The 24,488-nt window shown below is 43.8% G+C and overlaps 2 protein-coding genes across 2 annotated transcripts in view; both read left to right on the top strand.

Moving 5' to 3' along the window:
• The window catches only part of LOC131447835 (uncharacterized), a 28,484-nt gene extending 15,208 nt beyond the window's left edge, over positions 1 to 13,276 (top strand). The window contains exons 5-7 of the mRNA XM_058619915.1: positions 3,370 to 3,953; positions 6,584 to 6,965; positions 8,019 to 13,276. Coding sequence (XP_058475898.1) covers positions 3,370 to 3,953; positions 6,584 to 6,965; positions 8,019 to 8,568 — 1,516 coding nt within the window. The 3' untranslated portion in view covers positions 8,569 to 13,276. The remainder of the gene's footprint in view (positions 1 to 3,369; positions 3,954 to 6,583; positions 6,966 to 8,018) is intronic.
• A 1,982-nt stretch (positions 13,277 to 15,258) lies between these two features.
• znf865 (zinc finger protein 865) lies at positions 15,259 to 24,488 on the top strand. Its single transcript, XM_058618538.1, has 3 exons — positions 15,259 to 15,900; positions 17,250 to 17,398; positions 18,710 to 24,488. The coding sequence occupies exon 3, from the start codon at positions 19,135 to 19,137 to the stop codon at positions 23,257 to 23,259; it is 4,125 nt and encodes a 1,374-aa protein (XP_058474521.1). The 5' UTR covers positions 15,259 to 15,900; positions 17,250 to 17,398; positions 18,710 to 19,134; the 3' UTR covers positions 23,260 to 24,488.

Genomic DNA, 24,488 nt, shown 5'->3' with positions numbered 1-24,488 from the left:
AAGTCACAATGCGATATTATCATGATATTAAAATCGCGATACGATATTGTCACGATTTTAAAGTCGCGATACTATATTATCACAATACTTAAGTCACGGTACGATATTGTCATATATAAGTCACAGCACGATATTATCAAGATATTTATCGTGGTATTTAAGTCACGACGCGATATAATTATCATGATATTTAAGTCATGATATGATATTATCACATATTTAAGTCAGGATATGATATTATCACGATATTTAAGTCACAATACGATTTTATTATCACGATATTTAGGTCACGATACAATATAATCCCGATATTGAAGTCATAATACAATATTATTATGATATTATCATGTTATTTAAGTCACAATATTTTCCTCCACCTCTAGTGTGAACATATTTATATTTAAATACATTTTTGTGTCGAAGTCGTGTTGAATGTGACACATCAATTTTAAGAGTCTGAGCTGGCCCCGCCCTCTGCTTTACGCAAGCCTGTTTGCCCCTCCCACCTCCCACGGGTGCCAAATGTGCTGCTGCTTCCTCTTCCTGTTGGTGTTGGTGTTGTTTGTGTTTGTGCTCACAGCTGACACCAGCACACATGAACCCAGGTCTGTGCTCTGTCTGTCTGTCTGTCCGTCTGTCTGTCTGTTTTTCTCAGGCTTTGCACCAAGAAAACACAAAAGCAATGCCAGCACTTTACTCGCATCCTTCACATCAGTAACAGAAACATCAGAACTCAGACTGAACCAGTTTAACTCATCTGCACAGTTCTGCACCGAGATGAGGAAGTTTTACACCTGACTGGACCTGATTTGTTCTGGAAACTGCACTAAACAGCAAATGCATTAAAAAAATGAGGTCCATCTTAAAAATAGCGCCCTCTACTGACAAAAACCTGTACTCATTAATTGAACTGCACCTTCAGTGGGCTAACACACTAGCCTAGCTCCAAATAACTTGTATTTTCAATAACAAGTAGCGAATATATCAAGATAGGAGCGTAGAGGTTCGGGCTCCAGGGCCCCTGAGCAACTGAACCCCCCCGGGCCCGGGCCCCGGTAGGCCCGCCCAGTAATCCATCCATGTCCTATTACGTTTTTTTTTTTTTCTAAAATAAATAATCCTTTTTATGTTGTCTTTTATTTTTGTACTAATTCTTATAAAATAAGAGCCTCTGACTTTGTCTTTTTACTACTTAACACTTAAACCATAAAAATCTACACGAGGCAGCAGTAGACCAGCAGCTCCTGTGTCCCCGCCAGCTGAAATCACTCATTTTCTCTATGGACTTTGGTGTGGGAGAGTGAGTGGTTTACCTTTTTTGCGTTTTGTTGTATTTTTGGAACACATGACATTAAGACTTTTGAGATTCCTTTTTGTGGTATTTGGAGGTTTTTGTGGTCCAGTCTCACCGTCAGTCTTCCTGTGTTAGATAACGTGAGCGTGCTCCTGAAGAGGAAACAGAACACTTGAGCTCAGTGAGTCAGAGACTCTGCTCTCGCTCTCGCTGCAGCTCATTTTTTCCATGACAACGGCATCAGAAACCTCTGTCAGCCGTCATCGTACATGTAGGTGTTACAAGAACAAATCGATTCACTCTTGCACTCCTGGAAAATGACCGGCCCTAATTCTGTTACTGTGACACGTTGTTATTAAAAGAGAATAAAACACATGGAAGTCAGCGTTACTGTGGTCAGTTAACACTGTAGAAACTATGTGATCTCACAGCTGGCATTACTTTGTTACCCCTGTGTGTGTTTAACATCCACAGCACTGCACTGCTGTGTGTGTGTGTGTGTGTGTGTGTGTGTTCCCCAGGTGACGCTTAGCACAGACATTATTGGCCATAATTGGCCATTACTGTCATTGGTCAATGAGCAGCATATGTCCAGCAGTAATCTTAACAAGATCACGGCCCATAACCACGACCGTCCTGACACACTGGACAAAATGGCCCCATTTTCCCACAGTGACGAACCTTTTCACTGTCACGTTCTCGTCCTCGAGGGCTGACGTCACAACATCATCGAGTTTCTGTCCCCGTCACGTCACCACGTCATTGTCTGATCACTGTTAGATTTGATTTAAACACAGTTTAGCATCATAGTCGCAATCATTTTCATTAGAAATGCTTTAACATCTTTATCTCACTGTTACACAGACTTTACCTACAATTCAACGATGATACGGCAATAATTCAATGATGACGTGGCAATAATTCAACCATGATACGGTAATAATTCAACGATGATACAGCAGTAATTCAACGATGATACGGTAATAATTCAGCGATGATACGGCAATAATTCAACGATGATACGGTAATAATTCAACCATGATACGGTAATAATTCAGCGATGATACGGCAATAATTCAACGATGATACGGCAATAATTCAACGATGATACGGCAATAATGCAATACAGCAATAATTCAACGATGATACGATAATAATTAAACGATGATACAGTAATAATTCAACGATGATACGCCAATAATGCAATACAGCAATAATTCAACGATGATACGATAATAATTAAACGATGATACAGTAATAATTCAACGATGATACGGCAATAATGCAATACAGCAATAATTCAACGATGATACGATAATAATTAAACGATGATACAGTAATAATTCAACGATGATACGGTAATAATTCAACGATGATACGGCAATAATTCAACAATGATACGGCAATAATTAAACGATGATACAGCAATAATTCAACGATGATACGGCAATAATTCAACGATGATGCGGCAATAATGCAATACAGCAATAATTCAACGATGATACGATAATAATTAAACGATGATACAGTAATAATTCAACGATGATACGGCAATAATGCAATACAGCAATAATTCAACGATGATACGATAATAATTAAACGATGATACAGTAATAATTCAACGATGATACGGTAATAATTCAACGATGATACGGCAATAATTCAACAATGATACGGCAATAATTAAACGATGATACAGCAATAATTCAACGATGATACGGCAATAATTCAACGATGATGCAGGGAATATTTAACGTTGATACAGCGTCTGTGTTAATGTTCAGAAACTGCACATGTGAGGTCACGTGAGGTCAAACAGAGTGACGTCTGTTTATGAATGTACTCGTGTAAATGTAACTGTATGATGTCACTGGTGTTCAAGTGTACAAGCCCCGCCCCCTCACTGCCCGTCTTACATAAGACAAATCATTTTAATGTGAAATGATCGACCTGCTGCTTCTGCTCTTTGTGTGTGTGTGTGTGTGTTGGAGCCTCAGATGAACAGAACAGTTGTATTTATAGACGGTTGCCATGGAGCTCAGAGACACTTCCTGTGTTTACTGATCATTAACCAGATTCTCTTCTTCTGTCATCTCTTTCTCTTCTCCTCCATGTACTTTCTTTCTTTCTTTTCCCTGTTTCTCTTATTTTTTCATCATTCTTCTTTCCTCAAACTTCTCTCTTTACCTTCCTCTTTCATGTTTTTTATCCTCCGTTTGTTCTCTGGTGTATTTTTGCTTTATCTTCAACTCCAAACTCTCTTCTCCTTCCTTTTTTCCTCTTTTCTCTTTATCTTTGTCACCTTCATCCTCCTCTTTTCCCTTTGTTTTTTTCTCACATTTCTTTTGTTATTGTTTTTCTCAATGTTCTCTCCTTCATCTCCAATCTTCCATCCCCCTCTCCCTCTTCTTTCTTTCTCCAGAGCGTGGAGCTCGTATGAATAACTCCGCCCAGCTCTCCTCTGGCCCCTCCCTGCTCTCAGGAAGCGGTAAAGGTCCCGGTGGCGGCGGCAGCATCATGGGAGGCGGCGGCATGAGACACAGCAGTGGCAGCCACGCCTCCTTCTCTCACTCCTTCCACAACCTCGCTCAGCTGCCGCCGTCCTACGAGGTCACCATGAGGCCAGAGATCAACCGCTACAGTTCACTGAAGAGGCTGGGTGAGACACTCTGAGACACTCTGAGAGACACTCTGAGACACACACTGAGAGACACTCTGAGACACACACTGAGACACTCTGAGACACACACTGAGACACACACTGAGACTACAGTTCACTGAAGAGGCTGGGTGAGACACTCTGAGACACTCTGAGAGACACTCTGAGACACACACTGAGAGACACACTGAGACACACACTGAGACACACACTGAGACTACAGTTCACTGAAGAGGCTGGGTGAGACACTCTGAGACACACACTGAGAGACACTCTGAGACACACACTGAGACACACACTGAGACACTCTGAGAGGCACACTGAGACACTCTGAGACACTCTGAGAGACACTCTGAGACACACACTGAGACTACAGTTCACTGAAGAGGCTGGGTGAGACACTCTAAGACACTCTGAGACACACACTGAGACACTCTGAGACACACTGAGACACATTGAGACACACTGAGACACTCTGAGACACTCTGAGACACACTGAGACACACTGGGACACACTGGGACACACAGACAGAGAGACATGAATTCCAGTCTGAGAGACTTCAGACTTCACTTGTTACTTGAGGACAGTATTTAATTACACCAGTAGGTGTCAATAGTGGGTTGAGTAGACAAGTGTCCTCTTGTCCCCATGGTTCTCAAGCTGTGGTACATGTACCAATAGCTGTACGTGAGCTCCCTCTGGTGGAACACCAGAGGAAACTCATAAAAACACTGTAGATACAGGTGTATGGGATCAGAGTGAACTCATGAGAATAATAATAATAATATAATTACATACAGTAGGGGGCAGTAGAGACACGCCCCCCCCCCCCCACACACACACACACCTATCCTAACAAAACCTGCACAGCTGTGCTTTAAATGTAAGGAAATGATCCATCATGGAGATCAAGTGTTTGTGACTCAGCTGTAAACAAGAGAAAGAGGAAACGATGGAGATGTAGAGGAAAGAAGGGAGAGATGGAGTGAAAGAAGGGAGAGAAGAGAGAAAGGAGAGAAGGACAGAGGGGGAGGGGCGTTGGTTGGTTTCACTGCTGCGGATGACAGAAGAAAAAAGTCTCTCTCTGCTGTGACTGTAGACTGCAGGGGGAGGGGTGTGGCCTCTGCAGGGGGAGGGGCGTGGCCTCTGCAGGGCTGAGTGATGGATGTTTTTTACTACATGGACAAACGTGTGTGTGTGTGTGTGTGTGTGTGTGTGGGCAGTAATGAAGTGAGAGCATGAACCACATGAATCTCTTTATTATTTCATTTGATTAAAAATGAAATATGTCACACACCTTCATCTTCATCATCTTCTTCTTCTTCTCATTATTAAAGTCCCACATTTAAACAAACTCTAACAACAGCGACGCTAACTGATCTTTGTGATTTATGCTGAGTCACTTATTATTCTTATTATTGCCAACGATGTTTCCTTTTTTCATTGTTATTGTTTGTCAGGGATGCTGAGTCAGCGAGTCCCAACAACACTGTTCATGGTTTATTATCATGAGTCAGCAATTTCCAATGATAGTTGTCCTGTTCTTTTCATGAAATCATCATTTTTACAACATTTACAACATATTTTAGCTGATTTGAACATTCATGATGTTTTTGCTTCCATTTAAAAGCATTTTTGTTATCTTTTTAAAATAATTCTTGACGTCTATTGAGGCTGAATGTCTTTAAAATCTCCTTCACGTCCTTGCTGACTTCACACATCGTACGCAACTTTTCTCGCCGTTCTTCCAGATCAGAGACAAACGTGAGGACGGATCAGAGGTGAATCAGCAGAGAAAAAAGAAAACAGACTGATTTCACTGTTCATCGTCTGAATGTCAGGAGAAAGGTGTTAGCTGCTAACATTAGCATCCATGACCAATAACCTATACCTATGTCATTCAGCATAATGTACTTATGTACCATATTAGCATTTTAGCATGTAATTCACCAGTTTTGCAGCTTGAGACACTTCACGACATGCTCAGTGAAAACAAAATGGCTGCCAGCAGGAAAATCTGATTTTAGCCACTTAACAAAAGACTAAGCTAACTAAATCTATATCAGTTTAAGTGTACGATCTGTTAATAACACGTTCACATCTTTATCTCACTGTCAGACAGACGTGTGTAAACCACTCACTCTCCCACACCAAAGCCCACAGAGCAAATCAGTGTTTTTAACATCACACACACACACACACTCACACACACACACACACACACACACACACACACACACACACACACAGGAGTTGTTGACCCACTGCTGCCTCCATCGCTAAGTTCAAATGTCTTATTTTGTCACTTTGGCTTTGGAATATTTAATTCTGATTGACCTCAGTGACACAAAGTGACCACACGAGGCAGCAGAGGACCAGCAGCTAACATCACTGATTTTCTCTATGCACTTTGGTGTGTGAGAGTGAGTGGTTTACAAACGTCAGTTTGCTGTTGGAAAAGTCTGTGTAACCGTGAGATAAAGACGTGAACGTGTGATATCGTAGACTTAATCGTAGGCTTTTGTTAAATGATTAAAATCAGTTTTTTACTTGAACCTTTTTTAAAATGCTGTAGAAAAACAGTTGATAATTCTGTAAAATAACATTCTTTTGTGTTTTTGTGAACCAGAGAAAGAGTTGGACGAGTATTCCAACTACTACAACTCCAAACGCCGCTTCAACAACGCTCCGCCCTCCTTCCACTCGTCTCAGCACCACCTGCCGTGGGGAGGCGAGTACACGCTGGGATCCCGGGGCACGCTGCCACTCAACGGCTCCCGGCCCCACCTCCACATCCCCGCCTCCACCCCGAACCCGTACCCGCTGCCCGTGCAGTCGCACTACGCCAGCTCCTCGTTCGACAGGCCGCCGCGCCGCGTCCGCTCCCAGGACCAGCTGCTGGCTCTCTGCGAGGGCAACACGCTCTCACGCCTGTCCAAGAACCAGCAGCACCAGTACTACAAAGCCATGATGAGCACCAGCAGGGGCCCCGCCTCCCAGACGCTCCGCAGGTGAGCTGACCCGGGGTCACAGGTGGGAAAAAGGGAAGAGAGAGTGATGAATTCAAGGATGAAATATTAAATGAATGTCAGGAGCAGAACGGTTTCATTAAAATTGAAAGAGTCTGCTGAGGTGAGGGTAAACGACATTAATGATTTATGACACACAATCCTTCCTCTGTCCTTTTTACCTCATCTGGCTTCTTTGAAAATGTGAAGCAGACGAGTTAAACGTTAAAGGACAAAGTCCAGTCCATGAAATCCACACCTGTCTATCAACTCATGTCTAACCCTCTTATGACCTGGATTTATTAGATTTTATGGCTGTAGAATTGTCAAAAAATGTTCAATGACTGAGTTCTACCTTTACAACAGGGGTCTCAAACTCGCAGATTGCGGGCCACATGCGGTCCGCCAGTTGATATCCTGTGAAATGATTTGATTAATTCAACATTTAATTATATATAAGCTTGTCTAGTCTTTTAATCATGTATATTTTGTTATTTACAGATTCATTTAGCGTCATCAATATGCTTTTTCTTTTGTCGTCAACTATATATATCAAAACAACACTTTTACTTTGAAATGGTGTACAATTGTAATTTTGCAACATTATGATGGATTATCAAGATATCATTTTCATTTCTAATCACTAAACTGTTCATTTTTCCCCAAATTGTTTGACTTTGTTCATTTGGCCCCGCCCCTCCTGACCAGACTAGAAGTTCACTGGCCCCCAGGTCATCTTGAGTTTGAGGCCCCTATTGCTCTACATTATTATAGAGAAGAGAAACCTCATGAGCAAACAAAAACAGAAGAAGAAATCACTGACAAAAACAGACTCAAAGATGTGCAGCCATCTGCCCAGACAGGTTGTGGTGAAAGGAAAAATGGGGGACAGAGGAGAGGAAGGGGAGGTAAGGTAGAGACGTGAGAGACAGTTGTAAGTTTGGACACAACCACGTCACGCTAGTTTCATGCAACCGTGCTATGATGACTCCGCCCACGTTGAGGAGGTGCTATATTGTAATGGGAAACTGTAACGAAACGAGTCTCATGTTTCAGGTCACATGAGCGGCTCCTGGTCTCACCGGACCACCTGGAGGATCGGCTGATGGCGATGGGGCTGATGATGGACCGAGGAGGCGACCGAGGAGGTGACCGAGGAGGCGACAGAGGAGGCGATCGAGGAGGCAACCGAGGAGGCGACCGAGGCGGCGACCGAGGAGGGAGCGGGATGGTGCCGGTCATGGGCCGTCTGAGCCACCACCAGAAGGCGCAGTCTCAGCAGAACATCTGCGTCACGCCGTCCATGGACCGACATCACATGATCAAGATGAACTCCCACCCGACGCCGGGCCACGACCACGACCACGACTGCACGTCCGCCGCCATGTCCGGCATGGGCATGCGCGGCGGATGGGACGGAGGTGGAGGTGGAGGCGGAGCCAGCGTGGTGATGGGAGGCCACCCCAACGCGCGGCGCATGGCTTTCGCCACCAAGAGGCAGAACACCATCGAACAGCTGCACTTCATCCCAGGAGGAGGAGGAGGAGGAGGAGGGGGAGGAGGAGGAGGACTGTGGACTGGGAGTAAGAACGAGGTGACGGTGTGAGGAGAGACGAAGACAAAACAGATGTGAAGTTGTAAAGAAGGTGAGGGAAGCACTGAGACATTCTCCCCCCTCCTCCCCCCACTCTCCCATTCATAACACACAAAGCGGCGGATGACGACATGAATCTCACCGTGAGTTGATCTTCCTCCGTGTCGCTTCTTTGTCGTGTTTTGAAGAAAAAAGAGAGAATATTCAGCCATTCTCTGAAAAAGGGAAGACAGAAATGTCCACTTTTAAACGAGCAAAAAATTCAAATGACGGTGTGAGTGAATTTTCCCGGGTTTCCGCCGCTGACTTTTATTGAAGGATAACCCGGCGCGTTATAATTTGCTGACTCATCCTTGGGTTTTATTGCACTGTCGTCTTGAGTCCTCCGGACAGACAGAAGTCTGTCTGTCTTTGAGTCCACTGTGGATGACGGACAGAGCGCCGAGGCAGAGACAGACAGGTTTGCTCGTCTTTGTATTTAAAAAAACAAAAACCTATTTAAAACCAAACAAGTTGCTCATTTTTTTTAAAAAAGAAAAAATGAAATTAACCTGATGATGATGATGATGATGATGATAATTGTAGTATTAACATAACTGAGCCCTGTAGGACTTTGTGTATACACGTATTTATCCTTAACGCAGCCGGTTTTTGTGGTTTTTAAAGGCTGAAGCGTCGTGTGATCGTGATCGGACTATCATAGAATCATAAAAGTTGAAAACTGCAAAAAAGATTTCTGTCACTTGATCACTTTTGATTCACGACAGGTCAAACTATGATGAATAAATGCCTTTACTTTGGGTGAAAAGACAAATGACATCAACACAAACTGTTGCCATGACGGCCCCCGGTCGCACCAGCATTGTCGTACATTTACCGTCACAAATGAACATTGTTGAACTCGTGTGACTCGTGCATTAGACTAGTGACACCGAGATGTTGGGAGCTAGCGTGGCTAATTAGCATCATGTTGCGCCACTTTCTTTCTTTTACCTCCTCATGTTTTTAATAAAACTGTTGCGACACAAACATTTATCGTACAAGTAACGTGTGTTTAACATCTTGATTTTGTGAACGTTTGTTGACATTTTTAAAATGACCAAGCTGAGAAGCTAGCTTTTAGCGTGTCAGCTTTTTTACCCCCCTCTACAAAACTAGCTAACTAATGAGGTGAATTTATGAACAATCCTAAGAAAATGTGCTGCCTTCAAATAGGATTTTTGGACAAAAGTTACTCTGGGTTTTTGAAATTTGTAAAGCCATGAGAACACCTTTGCTAGGTTGTGGTAATGCTAGCTAGCATGTTGATATTAAGCAGGTGGAAAAGTAATGAATTACTACTGTTATCATTACTATTATTATTATTAGTTACTCGCGTTACTGTAATTGAGTAGTATTTTTTGTGTGTACTTTATAATTTTACTTTTACTTAAGTACTGTACCTCACTACGTTTTAAATCACATACTTGAGTAGAATATTTCAGTACTCTTTCCACCTCTGATATTAAGCAAGGAATGAGGAAAAAGGGAAAAACGGTTGCAAAACAGTTATCGACAGTTCCTCTAAAATTCTGATAAATTATCTTTCCCTCCGCAATGTCAATAAAAACCTCGCAATGAATCAAAAACCTTCCACTTTACGTGTACGATGTCCCGTAAAAATGGTAAAATTGTTTCTAAATCTATATAATTTACAGAGATGAGTGGATGAATTTTGTTGTTCCACCCTCTGGTGTGACCGGGGCCTGAAAATCCACTAAAATCCACTTTATTTGTTTTTTTTTGCTAACTTTAAGCCTTTGTACAGTGGGTGTATATCATGAAACAATGTGCTGTGACCCCATTACGTAAGGAAAAAAAAAAGGTTTTAAAAATGAAAGGTTCAACCAACAAAGCAAACGTCCCTCAAACACTGTTTTTGAACTGATCTAAAGTCGCAGGTGACTTCTTCTTTTTGTTTTGCGACTCATCGCTGTTAAGCAGAACCTTCCCGTGTGTCTGCGACGCCACATGAGCTGCTCACCTCGTACGAGAGCACGTGGGCAAACGGGTTCAAGGCCGGGGGGACACTGGGCACTCCGCACTAAGGGCTATTCCGAACTATCTTTGTGTGTGTTCTGTAACGCTGTCTGCTGCTCTGTCTCATTGTTCCACGTGTCGGGAGGCGACGCTAACATTCACCGATTTCTCTTTTCTTTTCTTTTTGTGCGTGAAGAGGAAAAAAACTAAACATGCAAAGAAATTTAAAGCAACGGAAACTTTTCTGGGAACTTGTACATTTGTGATTGCCGGAGAAGCGGCGGCCATATTGATGTCATGGCCGTGAGTTGGACCCTGTCGTGGTGCGTTCACACCGTATGAGAAGCGGTTTTTCTCACTTTGTTGTGTCCGATATACGTTGTACGAAGACAGATGACCTAGCGTGAAAGTAATAATTTTGTCGTAGTTCTACGTCGTAATGTTTAAACGTTCAGAGACGACCATTGTCACACTTTTACGACCAAGAATAGCCTGCGAAAATCCTACCTAATTTGCTTCATAGCCCACGATTGTTCAGAGTTTAGCTCAAGTTCAGAGACAACCATTATCGCAGTCTTACGACCAAAAATAGCCTGCGAAAATACTGTGTTTTTATTTTCTACACTAATTTGCGTCATAGCCCACGATTCTACTTTATTGCACATTCTACGTACTTCTCACTTGATGTCGTACCCAAGTTTATTCGATCCATGTCGCCTAGCGTGATTTGTAATTGTGGTATGGAAACTGCACATCACCTGTGTTACTCGTGTTTACTTGCGTGAGTGAATATTTAAACCACTGCTTAAAGTCCAGCACGCTAACACAGATTATTTGTCTTTACAGGATTACGTGTCGCGGGTCATATTTATACGGTGTGAATGCACTTTGACGGTTCAGGTCGAATTTTACCCATAATGTGGTTTAAGACACGTCGGCCACCATTTGTAAGTCTTTTTCGTACGTGTTAGCGGTTTTACGATTTTTGTTTTTTATTTATTTTTCTCAAACTTTGCTTTGTGGAATTTCAAAAGAGAAAAAGGATAAAAGTTTGAAACCTGGAGAACAAAAAGGAGCTGATGCAATCAAAGAGAAAAAGAAAAAAAAAAACGCATGATGTCAGAAGCCAGTGTTGATGATGTCATAGTGCTGACTGATGATGTCATAGCGTATATGTGTGTTTATATGTAACATGTGTCTGTTTTTCGTTTGTGTGCCCGTGTGCGTAACTCTCTCTGTGTCTTCTTCTTCTTCTTCTTCTTCGTAGGAATGCTAAACCTCATTTTTTGAGCGAGCTCGGGTTTTTGCGTCTTCCGCACACGGAGATGTTTTTAACGACCGGAGTCTCATGATGTGTTCATATCAACGTGTATTGAAAACTTTTTTAAAGGCCTGTCGTTTATCTTTTTCTTCCTTTCATTCGTTTGTTTCGGGAACATTGATGAATCACATCGTTCTTCGTCGAGCAATGTTCACCAAAGCACCGAGGACTTTTCACGAGTTCTTTTACCTTTCTGTGTTTGAAGAGACGTGAAAGTTTGACCTACAAAAAAAACAAATCTGTCTTTTATGAGCAGAACTTTAAAATGTGACTCAATGTAAGGTATGAAGTCTGGGAGTTTGGGATTTTCTTAAGTCATCAGGAACTAGCCTGAGACTGAAAACATGGCTGTCAATGATTTTAGCCACTTAATAAAAGGCTCAGCTAAAAAAAATCTACACTCAACTTAAGTTTGTGATATCTTAAGAATTTATTTTCCACTTTATTTCATAATTACACAGCTTTTTTCCAGCCAAAGGTTGGCTGAAGTTTGTAAAACACTCACTCTCCCACACCAAACTCCATAGAGAAAATCAGTGATTTTAACATCACACACACAGGAGTTGTTGATCCACTGCTGCCTCCATCACTAAATTCACAAGTTCTGTTACTTTGGCATTTGAAATCCTTTGGATTGACGTCAGTGACACAAAGTGACCACACGAGGCAGCAGTAGACCAGCAGCTCCTGTGTGTGTGATGTTAAAATCACTGATTTTCTCTATGGGCTTTGGTGTGGGAGAGTGAGTGGTTTACAAACTTCAGTTTCCTGTTGGAAAAGTCTGTGTAACAGTGAGATAAAGACGTGAACATGTGATATCGTAGACTTCTTCTGTGGGGTTTAACGGCAGCTTTCGTCCACACTGTTGCATTACTGCCATCTTCTGGAATCACAAAACTCTTACTCCTCTCTTCATCTCATTAATGTCTTCTCCATAATCATAGATGTAAAGTGACGTAGATTTTAGAAGTGGAGTTTTTTGTTAAGTGGCTCAATTTTTCCCTCACTGAATTTAAAATTGACCTTAACATTTGTCCTTTTCAGAGCAACATTTTGCCAGGATTGTTTTAATGAATCTGCTGCCATAAAAACATGTGTTGTTGTTGTTGTTATTGTCACATAAACAGTCGTATGGAGGAGGAGGAGGAGGAGGAGGAGAAGGAGGATGGATTGTGACTGAAAAGACTCTGTGGGTTTTTAACATTGAAATCTCCTTAACCTTTAAGAAATTAGATTTTAAGAATAAAAACAGGAGGGGGATTGTAAATGACACGTGAACTTTGAGTTGTATTTGTAACGTCTCATTTCTCCTCATATTTTCAATGGTCTGATACACACTGTTGTATAATCTGTGTTCAGTTAATTGCGTGTGTGTGAGCCACTGGGGGGGGGGGTTGGTGGGCGGGGCGGGGGGGGCATTTGTATTCTCAAAGCTACTCTGCATACCTCAACTTGTAAGATACGTTGATTTGTAACATCCCCCCTTCCTTCTATCGTCTATTTCCAAGAATAATCCAAACAAAGGTCTCGCAGACGTGCAGCCCCTTTTGTTATTGGTGATCAATTCTTGAGTTTATAGAGATCATACTGTTCAATTGGTAATATTAAATTTGAAAAAACTGAACCGTGTCTGTGTGATGAATCCTGACAGAAGAAATATTAAAATACAAACATTTTGAATGATATACTTCTTATCTATGTTTTGTGATGATTTTATGTCAAGATATGGTCTTTGAGTCGAGATACAAGTATGTTTTTTATGTTTAATAAATCATTAAAATACATTAAATATATGGAATCAACATATTTATATATTAAAAGTCACTTATAATAACCCTCAAGCCTAATTATTTGTGTTATAACAGAATTTGACCATATTTAAAGTTAGTGTCAGTGTTTTTAAAACACGTAAATATCCATATAAAGAAAAAGCAGGTTTTATCTGAAATTAAAGTGTATTGTAATAATAAGTGTATTGAATAATTCCCAAAGTCTGCTCCTCTGGCTGCAGCGCCACACACAGGCATGGCATATTTACTACAGTGTAAGAGTGTGACATTTTTCTTTCATTTATTATTTGAGCACAAAAACTTGCAATACAATAAGAAAGGAATTATCAGGAATTATAGTCAAGAACACATTTTCACAATCTCCTTGGGAGGGACCATTCGTGGACCGCGGGCCTCAGGTTTGAGACCTCTGCTTTTTATAAAATGGTACGTTTTTAACTGACATGGTTTCATGTTTGTTGATAAAATAAAAACAACCTCTGGCAGCGTGTGTGTGTGTGTGAATAATGATGTGTAATTATGTGCTCAAGGATCATTTATTATAAAAAACATAAATGTGTTTCCTTGTGAATTTCGTCAGTGAGTACAACACACACAAACACACACACACACACACACACACACGTACATTAACTAATTGTAGGCAAATTCGCCACCAGGCAGAACAGCAACAGGATCACACTCTCTCTCACACACACACACACACACACACACACACACACACACACACACACACATGTACATTAACTAATTGTAGGCAAATTCGCCACCAGGCAGAACAGCAACAGGATCACACTCTCTCACACACACACACACACACACACACACACACACACACACACACACACGCCCATTTGACATAGTGATATCTTTAATTGACTAATTAACATTTCACACACTTGGTGTGAAAAGACACACATACACGCTGGTCAGGGGCGTGTGTGTATGAAATACAGTGTCTCATACACACACACTTGTTTCTCTACAGTTGTGAGGACGTTGTGTATTAATCCTGAACACCTGAACTAGAAGTAGAACGTTTTAATGGGTCTAATCATCAGGTCATCTGAGATTGGCACAGATTGAATATCATGATATCGTATTGACAGTGATATTATTGTATCGTGCCTTTAATATTGTGATAATATCTTATCGTGACAACTTAAATATTGTGATAACATTGTATCGCGGTGTCTCTGGCGATTCCCACCCCTTGTCTTTAGTCTCCATGAGGACCTGTTGTCCTGATACAGTCTGTGTTTATGCCAGAAAAGATCATAAACAGGTAAGACTGAGTCTGGTTTCCATGACTACAGCGGACCTTATATTGACTTTTTATCAATTTCCTGGAGACTAACTCTAACCTTAACCAGAACTAATACTGACCTCATCCTAAGTGTAATAATTTATCTTATGAGGACTTGATGTGTGTCCTCCATGATAGGGACTTGATTTGTGTCCCCACAAGGAAGACAAGTCCCCATAATGTGAATGTGTGATCAGATTTAGGTCCCCACAACATGAGCAATACCTGAACACACACACACACACACTTTATTTATTTAGCTCCACATTACTCAGGTGAAGGGGGCAGAGGTGGATGTTAGTGGAGCCGTGCTCGGTGCTCTCTCGGCCGGACACAGCACCGACCTGTGGCCGGCGTCACCCGGAACCATTCTCCAGACAGGAAACGACCATTTTAAGGCTAATAGCAGAAGCAGCGGCGGCAGCCCCACCGGAGGAGCCGTCGACTACACGGAGGAGGGGGGGAGAAACCTGAACCCGACACGGGCCGGAAAGCAGCGAAAAAGAGGGAAAAAACACGACGGAATCAAAACAAAGAGGAGGCGAGAGGCCGGAGAGCTGCGGGGGAGAGGCGGACGACAGTGCGGTGACATCAGGCCGGAGCAGCGGGAACTCTTTTTTTGTTTGTGAGTGAAAAGCAGCAGCGGCGGCGGCGGCAGCAGCAGTCTTCCTCCTCCTCCTCCTCCTCCTCCTCCCCCTCCTCATCCTCCTCCTCCTGGGCTGATGGAGAACCAGGCCCCGCTCCGTGCTCGTACTCCATGGATGTAGAGGAGAAAGGCCCCGCGGACAGGCAGCCTACAGTAGGGTCCCCGCTCTCACGGAGCTCCCCGTCCTCGGCGCTTCCACACGGCCTTCACCCACCCGTCTCCTCTGCCTGTTTGTTTGCACCAGGTCGGCGCTTGTTTACAGGTAAACAAAAACTAAACTAAACAAACAAACAAGCAGCGATCAAAATCAGTTTCCACCAGTGGGAGTGTATTAGCTCACATGCTAGCAACCGAGCTAACGTGCTAGCTGCCAAGCTAACGCTGCTAGTGCCCTGCTAATCTAATGGAATACATGATTTAAACCTCATTATTCCGCAGTTTCCTGCGTTTTGGTTCAGTTTTAACTAAACTTTATGTCTTTATGTCTTTAAATAAAATGTTTTATTGTCACTTAAAGCAGTTTTAACACCGAACAGACACAACATTACACGCAGTCACACAATCTGTGATGTTGTGGCAGAAGAACATGTACGTGCTCAAATGTAATTATATATTTACAGGTTATATTAGAAAGATCAATGCAACACAGTTTGGTTTAATAACATGCTTTCACACACATTACAAATAATAATAAAGTGATTTTTATTACATAATCACATCAATTAAAAACTACTTTGCATAAAATCAGGTGCAAAGATTTAAAGTCAATAACATGAAGGAAATCATTTATAAAGTGTGTTCTGATTATGTAATAAGTTTAAGCTTATTTATGATGAATTAAGTATACAATGATGCAAAGCTACTATTTTTATACAAAAATAAACTAGTTACGTGTTGAAAGTGAATATGAAAGTTTACAAAAATGTATATACTAGTCACCTCAAAACGGGTAAAAATGTAGATTTTCTGCGATTTATCGAATAAAATAATTGTGATTCATGCGCTGACTGATTAATCAGTTAGTCTATTAGTCCAGAAAATGTTGATCAGTGTTTTCCAAAATAATTATTTTACCAAAACCAAAATTAAGTCTGTTTTTATACGGAGCAAAGAAAAAAATAATGGATTAAATTAGGGTTGTCAGTCAATCTCAGTTTTAAAGATTACTATCCATCCAGCCATCATCTACTGCTTTATCCTCACGGGGGGTGCTGTGCCAATCTCAGCTGACATAGGGTGATAGGCGGGTCACACCCTGGACAGTTGGCCAGTCCATTGCAGGACCGCTGATTGGCATATGTAATAACATCATACGTGACGATCACATGTGTTTAATTCATGTTTTTATCACTTTATATGGAACACAATACACTTCCATACACATTCGTGTCGAGCTATGTTTGTAATTTGACTGTGATGTTGGATTTCTCAAGTCAAATGGAATTTTAATTGCGTTATTATAATCGTGTTTGTCCAAATTTGAGAGTTTCATTCAGTTACATACATACATGTGTTTTAAAAGTCCAGTTTTAGTTGGACTGACATAATTATTGATAACATTTAGAAATATGACAGTTGACTGATGGATGCTAACAGACTCTGGTCTTTCAGACGGTTGGCCTGGAGTTGTCCAGTTTTCGGAGGAGGAAGTGAACGGACTCTCCGCTTGGACCCAATACATGACATCAGAAGAAGAAGAAGAAGAAGCAGCAACAGCAGACGACGTTCAGCAGATGAGCTCCAGATTTGAAGCTCAGCAGGTAAAATACTCTCAACAAATAAAACTAGGTCTGGGAAATATATGGATATTATATCTATATATGATGACATGAGACAAGATTTTAAAGGCTGTTGTTTTGATAATCATCACATTTATTATATATCATTAACTAGTGAAATACTCCGCTGTGCTCGCACCAATGCATGTACAGTTTTTTACACAAAGTCAATGCTCAGACACAAGTATTTGAGCTTCATTAGCACGAATTATAAACAGAATTCGTGCTAAACAAAGTGCAGTGTTTAAATGCACTTATTGTAAGTCGCTTTGGATAAAAGCGTCTGCTAAATGACATGTAATGTAATGTAATGTAATGTAATGTAATTTCGACGTTGATTGAAAATGTCACCTCATACAATGATGTGAAAACCAATCAGTGCTGAGATGTGTCCAGCCAGACTCGGTTAGTTCACAATGGAGGAAAAAGTTTAATCAAATCAGTGTTTTAAAAGGAAGAAAAATCGTGGCATACAATTAGCGAGGAAGTCAGTCTGTTTGGTAGATTTGATTACACATAAGAATAGCACACAAATGATTCTGAATGGTGGGGCACAATGAAATATTTTGATTTGATGTGACTGCAGCATTATATTATAAATATATTATATATATATATATATGTGTTGATAGCAGTTAATATCTGTAAGTTTTCATCCTTGAAAAAAAATTTCAATAAGATTTTTCCCAAAATTATTAGCCCTATGGTAAAATTACATCACTAGTACCGACACTGATACTGATCTTTAGAAATCAGAGCCGCTGGTAGCTGCTATATATAATGCTAATATTTTTTTCTTTTGTTTTTGAGTCTTTATAAATGGTTAAAATTTAATTTCTACACTTAAACACTTGTGTTTATGTAACACCTGTACGTTGTCAATGTCAAATAAACGTTTGGATGAAATCATAAAATTTTAGACACCAAGCAGCATTTGTTTCTGTTTCTGAGAACAGAAATGTGTAAATACTGTAATCGTTTGGTCCATAAAATGTCAGAAAATGCTGAAAAATGGTTCAAACCTGGAAATGATGATGTTCGCAAATGTTTTGTTTTGTCCACAAACCAAAATTCTTTATTTTATGGAGCAAAGAAACCAGAACATTTTCACTCTAAGAAGTGGAAAAATCAGTAAACTAAAAATCACGTAAACCAATTAATCAATTATCAAAATAGCTGATGATTAGTTTAGTAATTGAGTAATTGTTGTTTCGTTGATCTGCTCACGATCATATTCACTGAATCACTCACAGACTTTTATTTATTTCTATTTTGTTTCTGTCTCATTTGCAGAGGAGCTCCATAAAAAGGAAGGAAGGACGGGCAGTGAAGTGATGGATTAATGTAAACACCCTTCATGGAACTGTTGACCTGGAAATCACTGTACACTTATGGAACACTTTAAAGAAACACTACAGTTTAATTTTTTTAAGTATTATTTAGTATATTGTCTATTTATGGCCCCCCTTTTTTTACATATAACCTCCCACAAAAGCACTTGAGGGCTTGATTCCTTAACAGAGAAGAAGTACCTTTGACTTTCCGATGTATTTATGTGAGGAAATCAAAAGTTAGTTGGGGTAGAAGCCTCAGCAAGGAATACCTCTGAAAAACGGACCTTTTATCAGTTCCAAAGGAGCTCACTGCTGTTTCCAGCTACTCACGGACTGAGCCTACGTGTTTTTGCCCCAGACACTTTGCTACACCTGCTTTGCAAGATGTTCCAGTTCAGCAAGTATCCCATGGACATTTTAGAAATGCTGAGTGGTCACCAAGCCCATCAGTTCAAAGGCCTTGGATTAGAACGACAACTGAGCCACCAACAGCAGGTCCAGCTGCAGCATCAGCAGCAGCTGCAGCAGCAGCACCACCAGCCCTCTGCTGACTCATCTGGAAGCCTCCTGTCCGGCCTCGGACTCGGGTCCCTCCAGAGCTCCCGCAGCAATGCCTTCGCCGACTCCTCGTCGTTATTTGCCAAAATGAGTGCCCCGCCCCCATCCATCTCCCATCAGAGCCAGTCCTCGTCGTCGTCTCACAGCTCCAGGAAGTCGAGTAAGATGAGCAGCAGTGGGAGCTCCGCATCAGGGTATCCACAGTTTCTGCGGCCTTTTCACCCGGCTGAGGCTGCGCTAGCACAGGAGCAGCTCCACTCTGGAATGGGACGTTTTGACTTTGGGGGGAGCAGCAGTGGAGGAGGTGCAGGGATCATCGGGGGCGTGGTTACACCTGCGCCTCCACCTCCACCACTGCATCCAGGTCTCTCTGTCCCCCAGCCTTCCACTGGTCCCTCCTCCTCGGGCTCTCCTGCCACCTCTGCCTCCAACCCTCCCAGCAGCACTGCAGTCCCTTTAGTCGGCCAGTCCGATCCCCGCAGCCTCCACCAGCAATTCAGCTGTATGCTGGCTGCCAACCAGTACTTCCTGTCCGGAGTTCCTACCAACAGCAGCCTGGAGCAGTTCCTTGTCCAGCAAGGCACTCACAACCACCTGGGCTTGGGCCTCAGCCAAGGGACCACTGAGTCAAACTCGGCCCTGGCCCCTCCCCCCGCCCTCCACTCCTCCCACAGCCACAGCCACTCGGCTCCACAGCCTCAGCAGCAGCAGCAGCAGCTGGCGTCTCACGCCTTATCACATCCACACAGCCACGCTCACCACCCACACCCTCTCCACCCGGCACCCCAGCCCGCCCCACTGAGCAGCTTTGATTTTCAAGGTATTCCAGTCCTTTCCTCAAACCAGATAGCCTCGTTAATGCAGCAAGAAGCCGGCCTCCCCCTCCCACTCCCTCTCCACCTGTCCCTCTCCAAAGAAGATTCATCAAAGTCCGTTGACGGCTCTTCCACGTCTACTTCCGGTGGAGGAAGCAGGAGAAAGAAAGCAATGGCAGGCTATCTGCCGCAGAGGAAATCGGACAGTAGCAGCCACAGCAGCAGCAGCAGCGTCAGCAACTGTCACAGCAGCAGCTCGAGTGGCCACAGTCAGAGTTCCTCATCAGGTCTTGTGGGAGGAGGATCTGGGAGTGTTGGTATAAGTGGCATCGGAAGTGAGCAGCAGCACTCCTCCCTCCTCTCCTCGTCCTCACAGCGGTCTTCCTCCACAGTCTCCTCCTCTTCCTCCGCCCCACCTTCCTCAAACTCCACCTCTGTGCTTGTAGCCAACGGTAGCCAGCAGTTGTCCAAAAACCGTGAAAGTCACAGGAACGGTTCGTCCAGCCAACCCGAACCTGAGCCCCTCTACCACTGTGGTGAGTGTGGTAAAACCTTCACCCACCTCTCCAGCCTTCGACGGCATCTCCGCAGCCACGGCCTGACACCAGAAAGCCAAAGCAGAAAGTCGGACTGTAACTCACCAAGCCCTGAGAGGATATTCTGCTGTGGCGAGTGTGGAAAAAGGTTTAAAAAAAGGGGTCATCTCATCCAGCACAGTGTCACCCACTCAGAAAACCGTCCGTTTACCTGCACCGTCTGCCAGAAGTCCTTCAACCGCAGAGAGTCGCTAACGAGACATGAAAAGATCCACGACGACAAGCCTTTCCGCTGCCCGGCGTGCGGGCGGTGTTTCCGTGAGAGCACCTCCCTTCTCAACCATGCGGCTTCTGGTGCCTGCGGCAAACCTCCCCGGAGTTCAAAAAACCGGGCCTCCCCCAGTGGAAGTGGATCCTCCAACCCGAGCAGCAGCAGTAAAATGGGGAGCAGTGGCGACAGAGTGGGCATTTCAAACAATGGCGCTGCAATGACCAACGACAAGTACTCGAGTGATTATTCCAGAAGTCGCTACCAGAACCAGTCGTCCTACAACAGCGGTGTCGACATCTACAGGCGATCGCAGTCTTCTTTGTACTCCCCAGGGAGTACGCTAGCAAGTGAGATGGCCAACCAAACTCTCCGAAAGGCCCCTTTAGCTCCAACTCTTCACCCTCACCCTCAAAGTCAACAACAGCACCACCACCCACAGCAGCAGCCACACCTCCCCCTCTCTTCACTACTGGATGATTCGGAGGACGAAGTCACCAGCAGTGCAATGTCGGCCATCGCCGCCGCCGCCGCTGCTTCTTGCGATATAAACACTGAGGGCCGGGATGGAGAGAGGCGGGACATCATCGGAGGCCTGCTGGGGGGGTTGGGGTTTGGTAACTTGGGTGGACCGTCATCCACATCCACCCTCAACGGTTCCACCATGCCTTTAACCCACCCCAGCCATCCACACACCAAACCCAGGAGGACAAGGAAGCCTCGGGAGAAAAGGGACCCAAGCAGCATCATCAGGAGGAGGAGGAGTCCTGCCCCTCCAGGGGACGGTTCAGAGCGGCCGTACGGATGTCAGATCTGCGGCAAACGTTTTAGGAGAGCGGAGACGCTGCGGCGCCACAATCGCGTCCACACGGGGGAGAAACCTCACTCCTGCGAAGTGTGTGGCAAAATGTTCCGCGAGCCGTTCCACCTCACCAAGCATCTGACTGTGCACTCTGGACAAAAGAACTACAAGTGCAACCTGTGCGGGAAGATGTTTGCATACGCTCAGAGCCTGGTGAGACACGGCAAATTACACAGAAAGGGGGAGATCGACAGCCAGGGGAGGAGAGTCAAAGGAGCTGCTGCCGCCGCCATCAGTCAGATCGCCAACTCGGGAAACTCTGACTACTTCTCATCCTGCTCTCAAGGAGAAAAGTCGCCAACATCCGGCACCCCCTCGCAGAGGCTGTACACCTGTACGGTGTGCTGGAAGTCATTCCGCCACTACTTCCACATGACGGCACATCAGCAGACCGTCCACGGCGGCATAATAGGACGAGAGAAGTCCTTTCGCTGTGACGTCTGTGGCAAAGCCTTCGCCTACTCCAACAGTTTAGTGCGGCACAAGCTCTCCCAGCACGGCATTAACCGCAGCGGCCAGCGCGTCAACCAGTCCCAACCTGCTGGATTCTCACCGCTCTTCTACGATGCAGGGTCAGGTTCCAGCTACACTGGGTCGTCTCATATGCAGCAGGGTGCCCCTGGTGGTCAACCACCACCACCACCACCACCACTGCAGCAGCAGCAGCAGCAGCAGCAGCAACAACAACAGCAGCAGCAGCATCAACAGCAGCAGCAGCAACAACAACAAGAGCAACAGCTGCAGCACCCTTTTCACTACCGCTCAAAAAACTACCAAAAGCGGCACGGACTGACAAGAAAGCACCGAAAGAAAAAAAGGCGCGTGGTGATCCACAGCATCATGAGGGACGGGAAGCTGGTGGGCTTCCCGCTGAGCAAAGACACGCGCAAGAAACTGAGCGTCTTGAAGAGAAAGAGGGGACGGCTGCAAGCACAGATCAAGAAGAAGAAGCTCCTGGCTCAGCTGAGGATGAAGGGCGGCATGATGCGGGTGAGGTCGTGGAGCGGCGGGGCCGTCAAAGTATCTGGGCTCACCTCGCTGGACACCCAAATCAAGCGCTTCCCCTGCCCCATCTGCCCCAGCACCATGTACGCCAAACAGGGCTCTCTGCTGGTCCACCATGCCATCAGGCACCCGCCCAGGAAGTCAGGCCGCCACGCCCGACTGCGGTGCCAGGTTTGTGGGAGACGCACAAGCTCGCTGCACAAGGCCCTGAAACACCGGGGCCAGCACCTAAAACAAGCCGCATTCCAGTGCCACAGGTGCCGACACCGCTTCTGGAACTCCGGGCTCCTGGTCCGCCACATGTTCTCCTGCCGCGGCTCCAGCAGCGGGAGCTGGGAAATGATGACGATCAAGTCGCCGTCGTCACACAGCCAGTCTGACAAAGAGCCGTCACCGCTGCGGCTTGCGGTCCCGGTTCTGGTCCAGCCGGAGAGATCAACTGTTCTGACGGAGTACAGTCAGTGAGGAGAACACGAAAAAAACGGGACAGTTTTTTCTAGAATAGATTGTTTTGATGTTTATTTTTCTGAAATAATACAAGAAGCAGAACAAGCAGCGAGTTTTAGCAAAGTTTTTAACACAAAGAGATTGTGGGGAGGGTTTTAGTGTAACTGCCATGAAATCTCCGCATCCTCTCACAGACGGAGCCGGTTCAGAAACTAATGTGGACTTCAAAAGGCCAAGAATCAGAACCGCTCTGGTTGTTCTTGTCAGAGAACCTCCACACACAAACCACGTGACAATTTTTTGTTTTAGAAAAAATGCGTTCATCCACTCACCTTCCGACACTTTTTTTTTTAATTATTATTATTATTTTATTCAAATTAGCGTTGCTTCCGCACAGGCGCGGAATCGGATGCCGACTGTAAGAAGTGAGGTACCTTTTTAGTACCCGTTTATTTTTACACGACCGTTCTCACGTTACTGGCAGTTTTAAAAGCGGTGTTGTCCTTGTCTCTGGTTCTGTACGTCTTCTTTGTCTCCTCCCAGTGGACAGTCGCTCTCTTTTTATGCAGAGATGACGCAGACATAGCCCCGCCCCTCGAGATATGAAAAACAAACACAAAAAAACTACGGAATAGAAATCCTGATCTGGATGACGTAAGAGGAGAAAAAAAAAAACGGTGTTACAGTGAAAGTGTTGTTGACCTTGTTTTTAACGTACACTACTTTTAGTCGTTTTTTTTGAAAAACGTGCAACCGAAACAAGCTCTTTGACGTTCAGGATTTGAAACAGAAATACGCAGAGTGTACTGTACAATTCGTATTATATTTTATTATATATGGATTATTTGCTGTTTTTTACTCCAAGTATGGTTTATTTTAATCACTGTTGTTATTGTACGGGCGGGAGGGAACGCGTCGGGGTTTATCTTTGTAAAACAAGCGGGATGAATATATGTATCGATGTGTTTTGTTTCGTTTTTCTCAAACCTTTTAACCTGCTCCCTCGGTTGCCGCGGTTACGCCCCCGATCTTTTTGTAACAGAAGCGTTTACACGCATAGTTCATTACTTCCTTAGGTCCATGTCCGACGTGTTTCTGTTTTCCTTTTATATTTTCCTGTAAAACTAAAGAACATGTAATATTATTACTAAATTACTACTATTCCTTTGCCTAAAAGTGAGTTGTTGGGAAAAAAAACAAAAAACTCAAATCAAATAAAAAAAAAAGTCTGAAATGTTTGTTTGGAA

This window comes from Solea solea, chromosome 20, assembly GCF_958295425.1.
Source record: "Solea solea chromosome 20, fSolSol10.1, whole genome shotgun sequence".
Taxonomy (NCBI): domain Eukaryota; kingdom Metazoa; phylum Chordata; class Actinopteri; order Pleuronectiformes; family Soleidae; genus Solea; species Solea solea.
This window is presented reverse-complemented; position numbering and strand designations above follow the sequence as displayed.

Bases quoted from the DNA above. Each gene is read 5' to 3' on its own strand.
- znf865 (XM_058618538.1), top strand. From the start codon at position 19,135: ATGTTCCAGTTCAGCAAGTATCCCATGGACATTTTAGAAATGCTGAGT.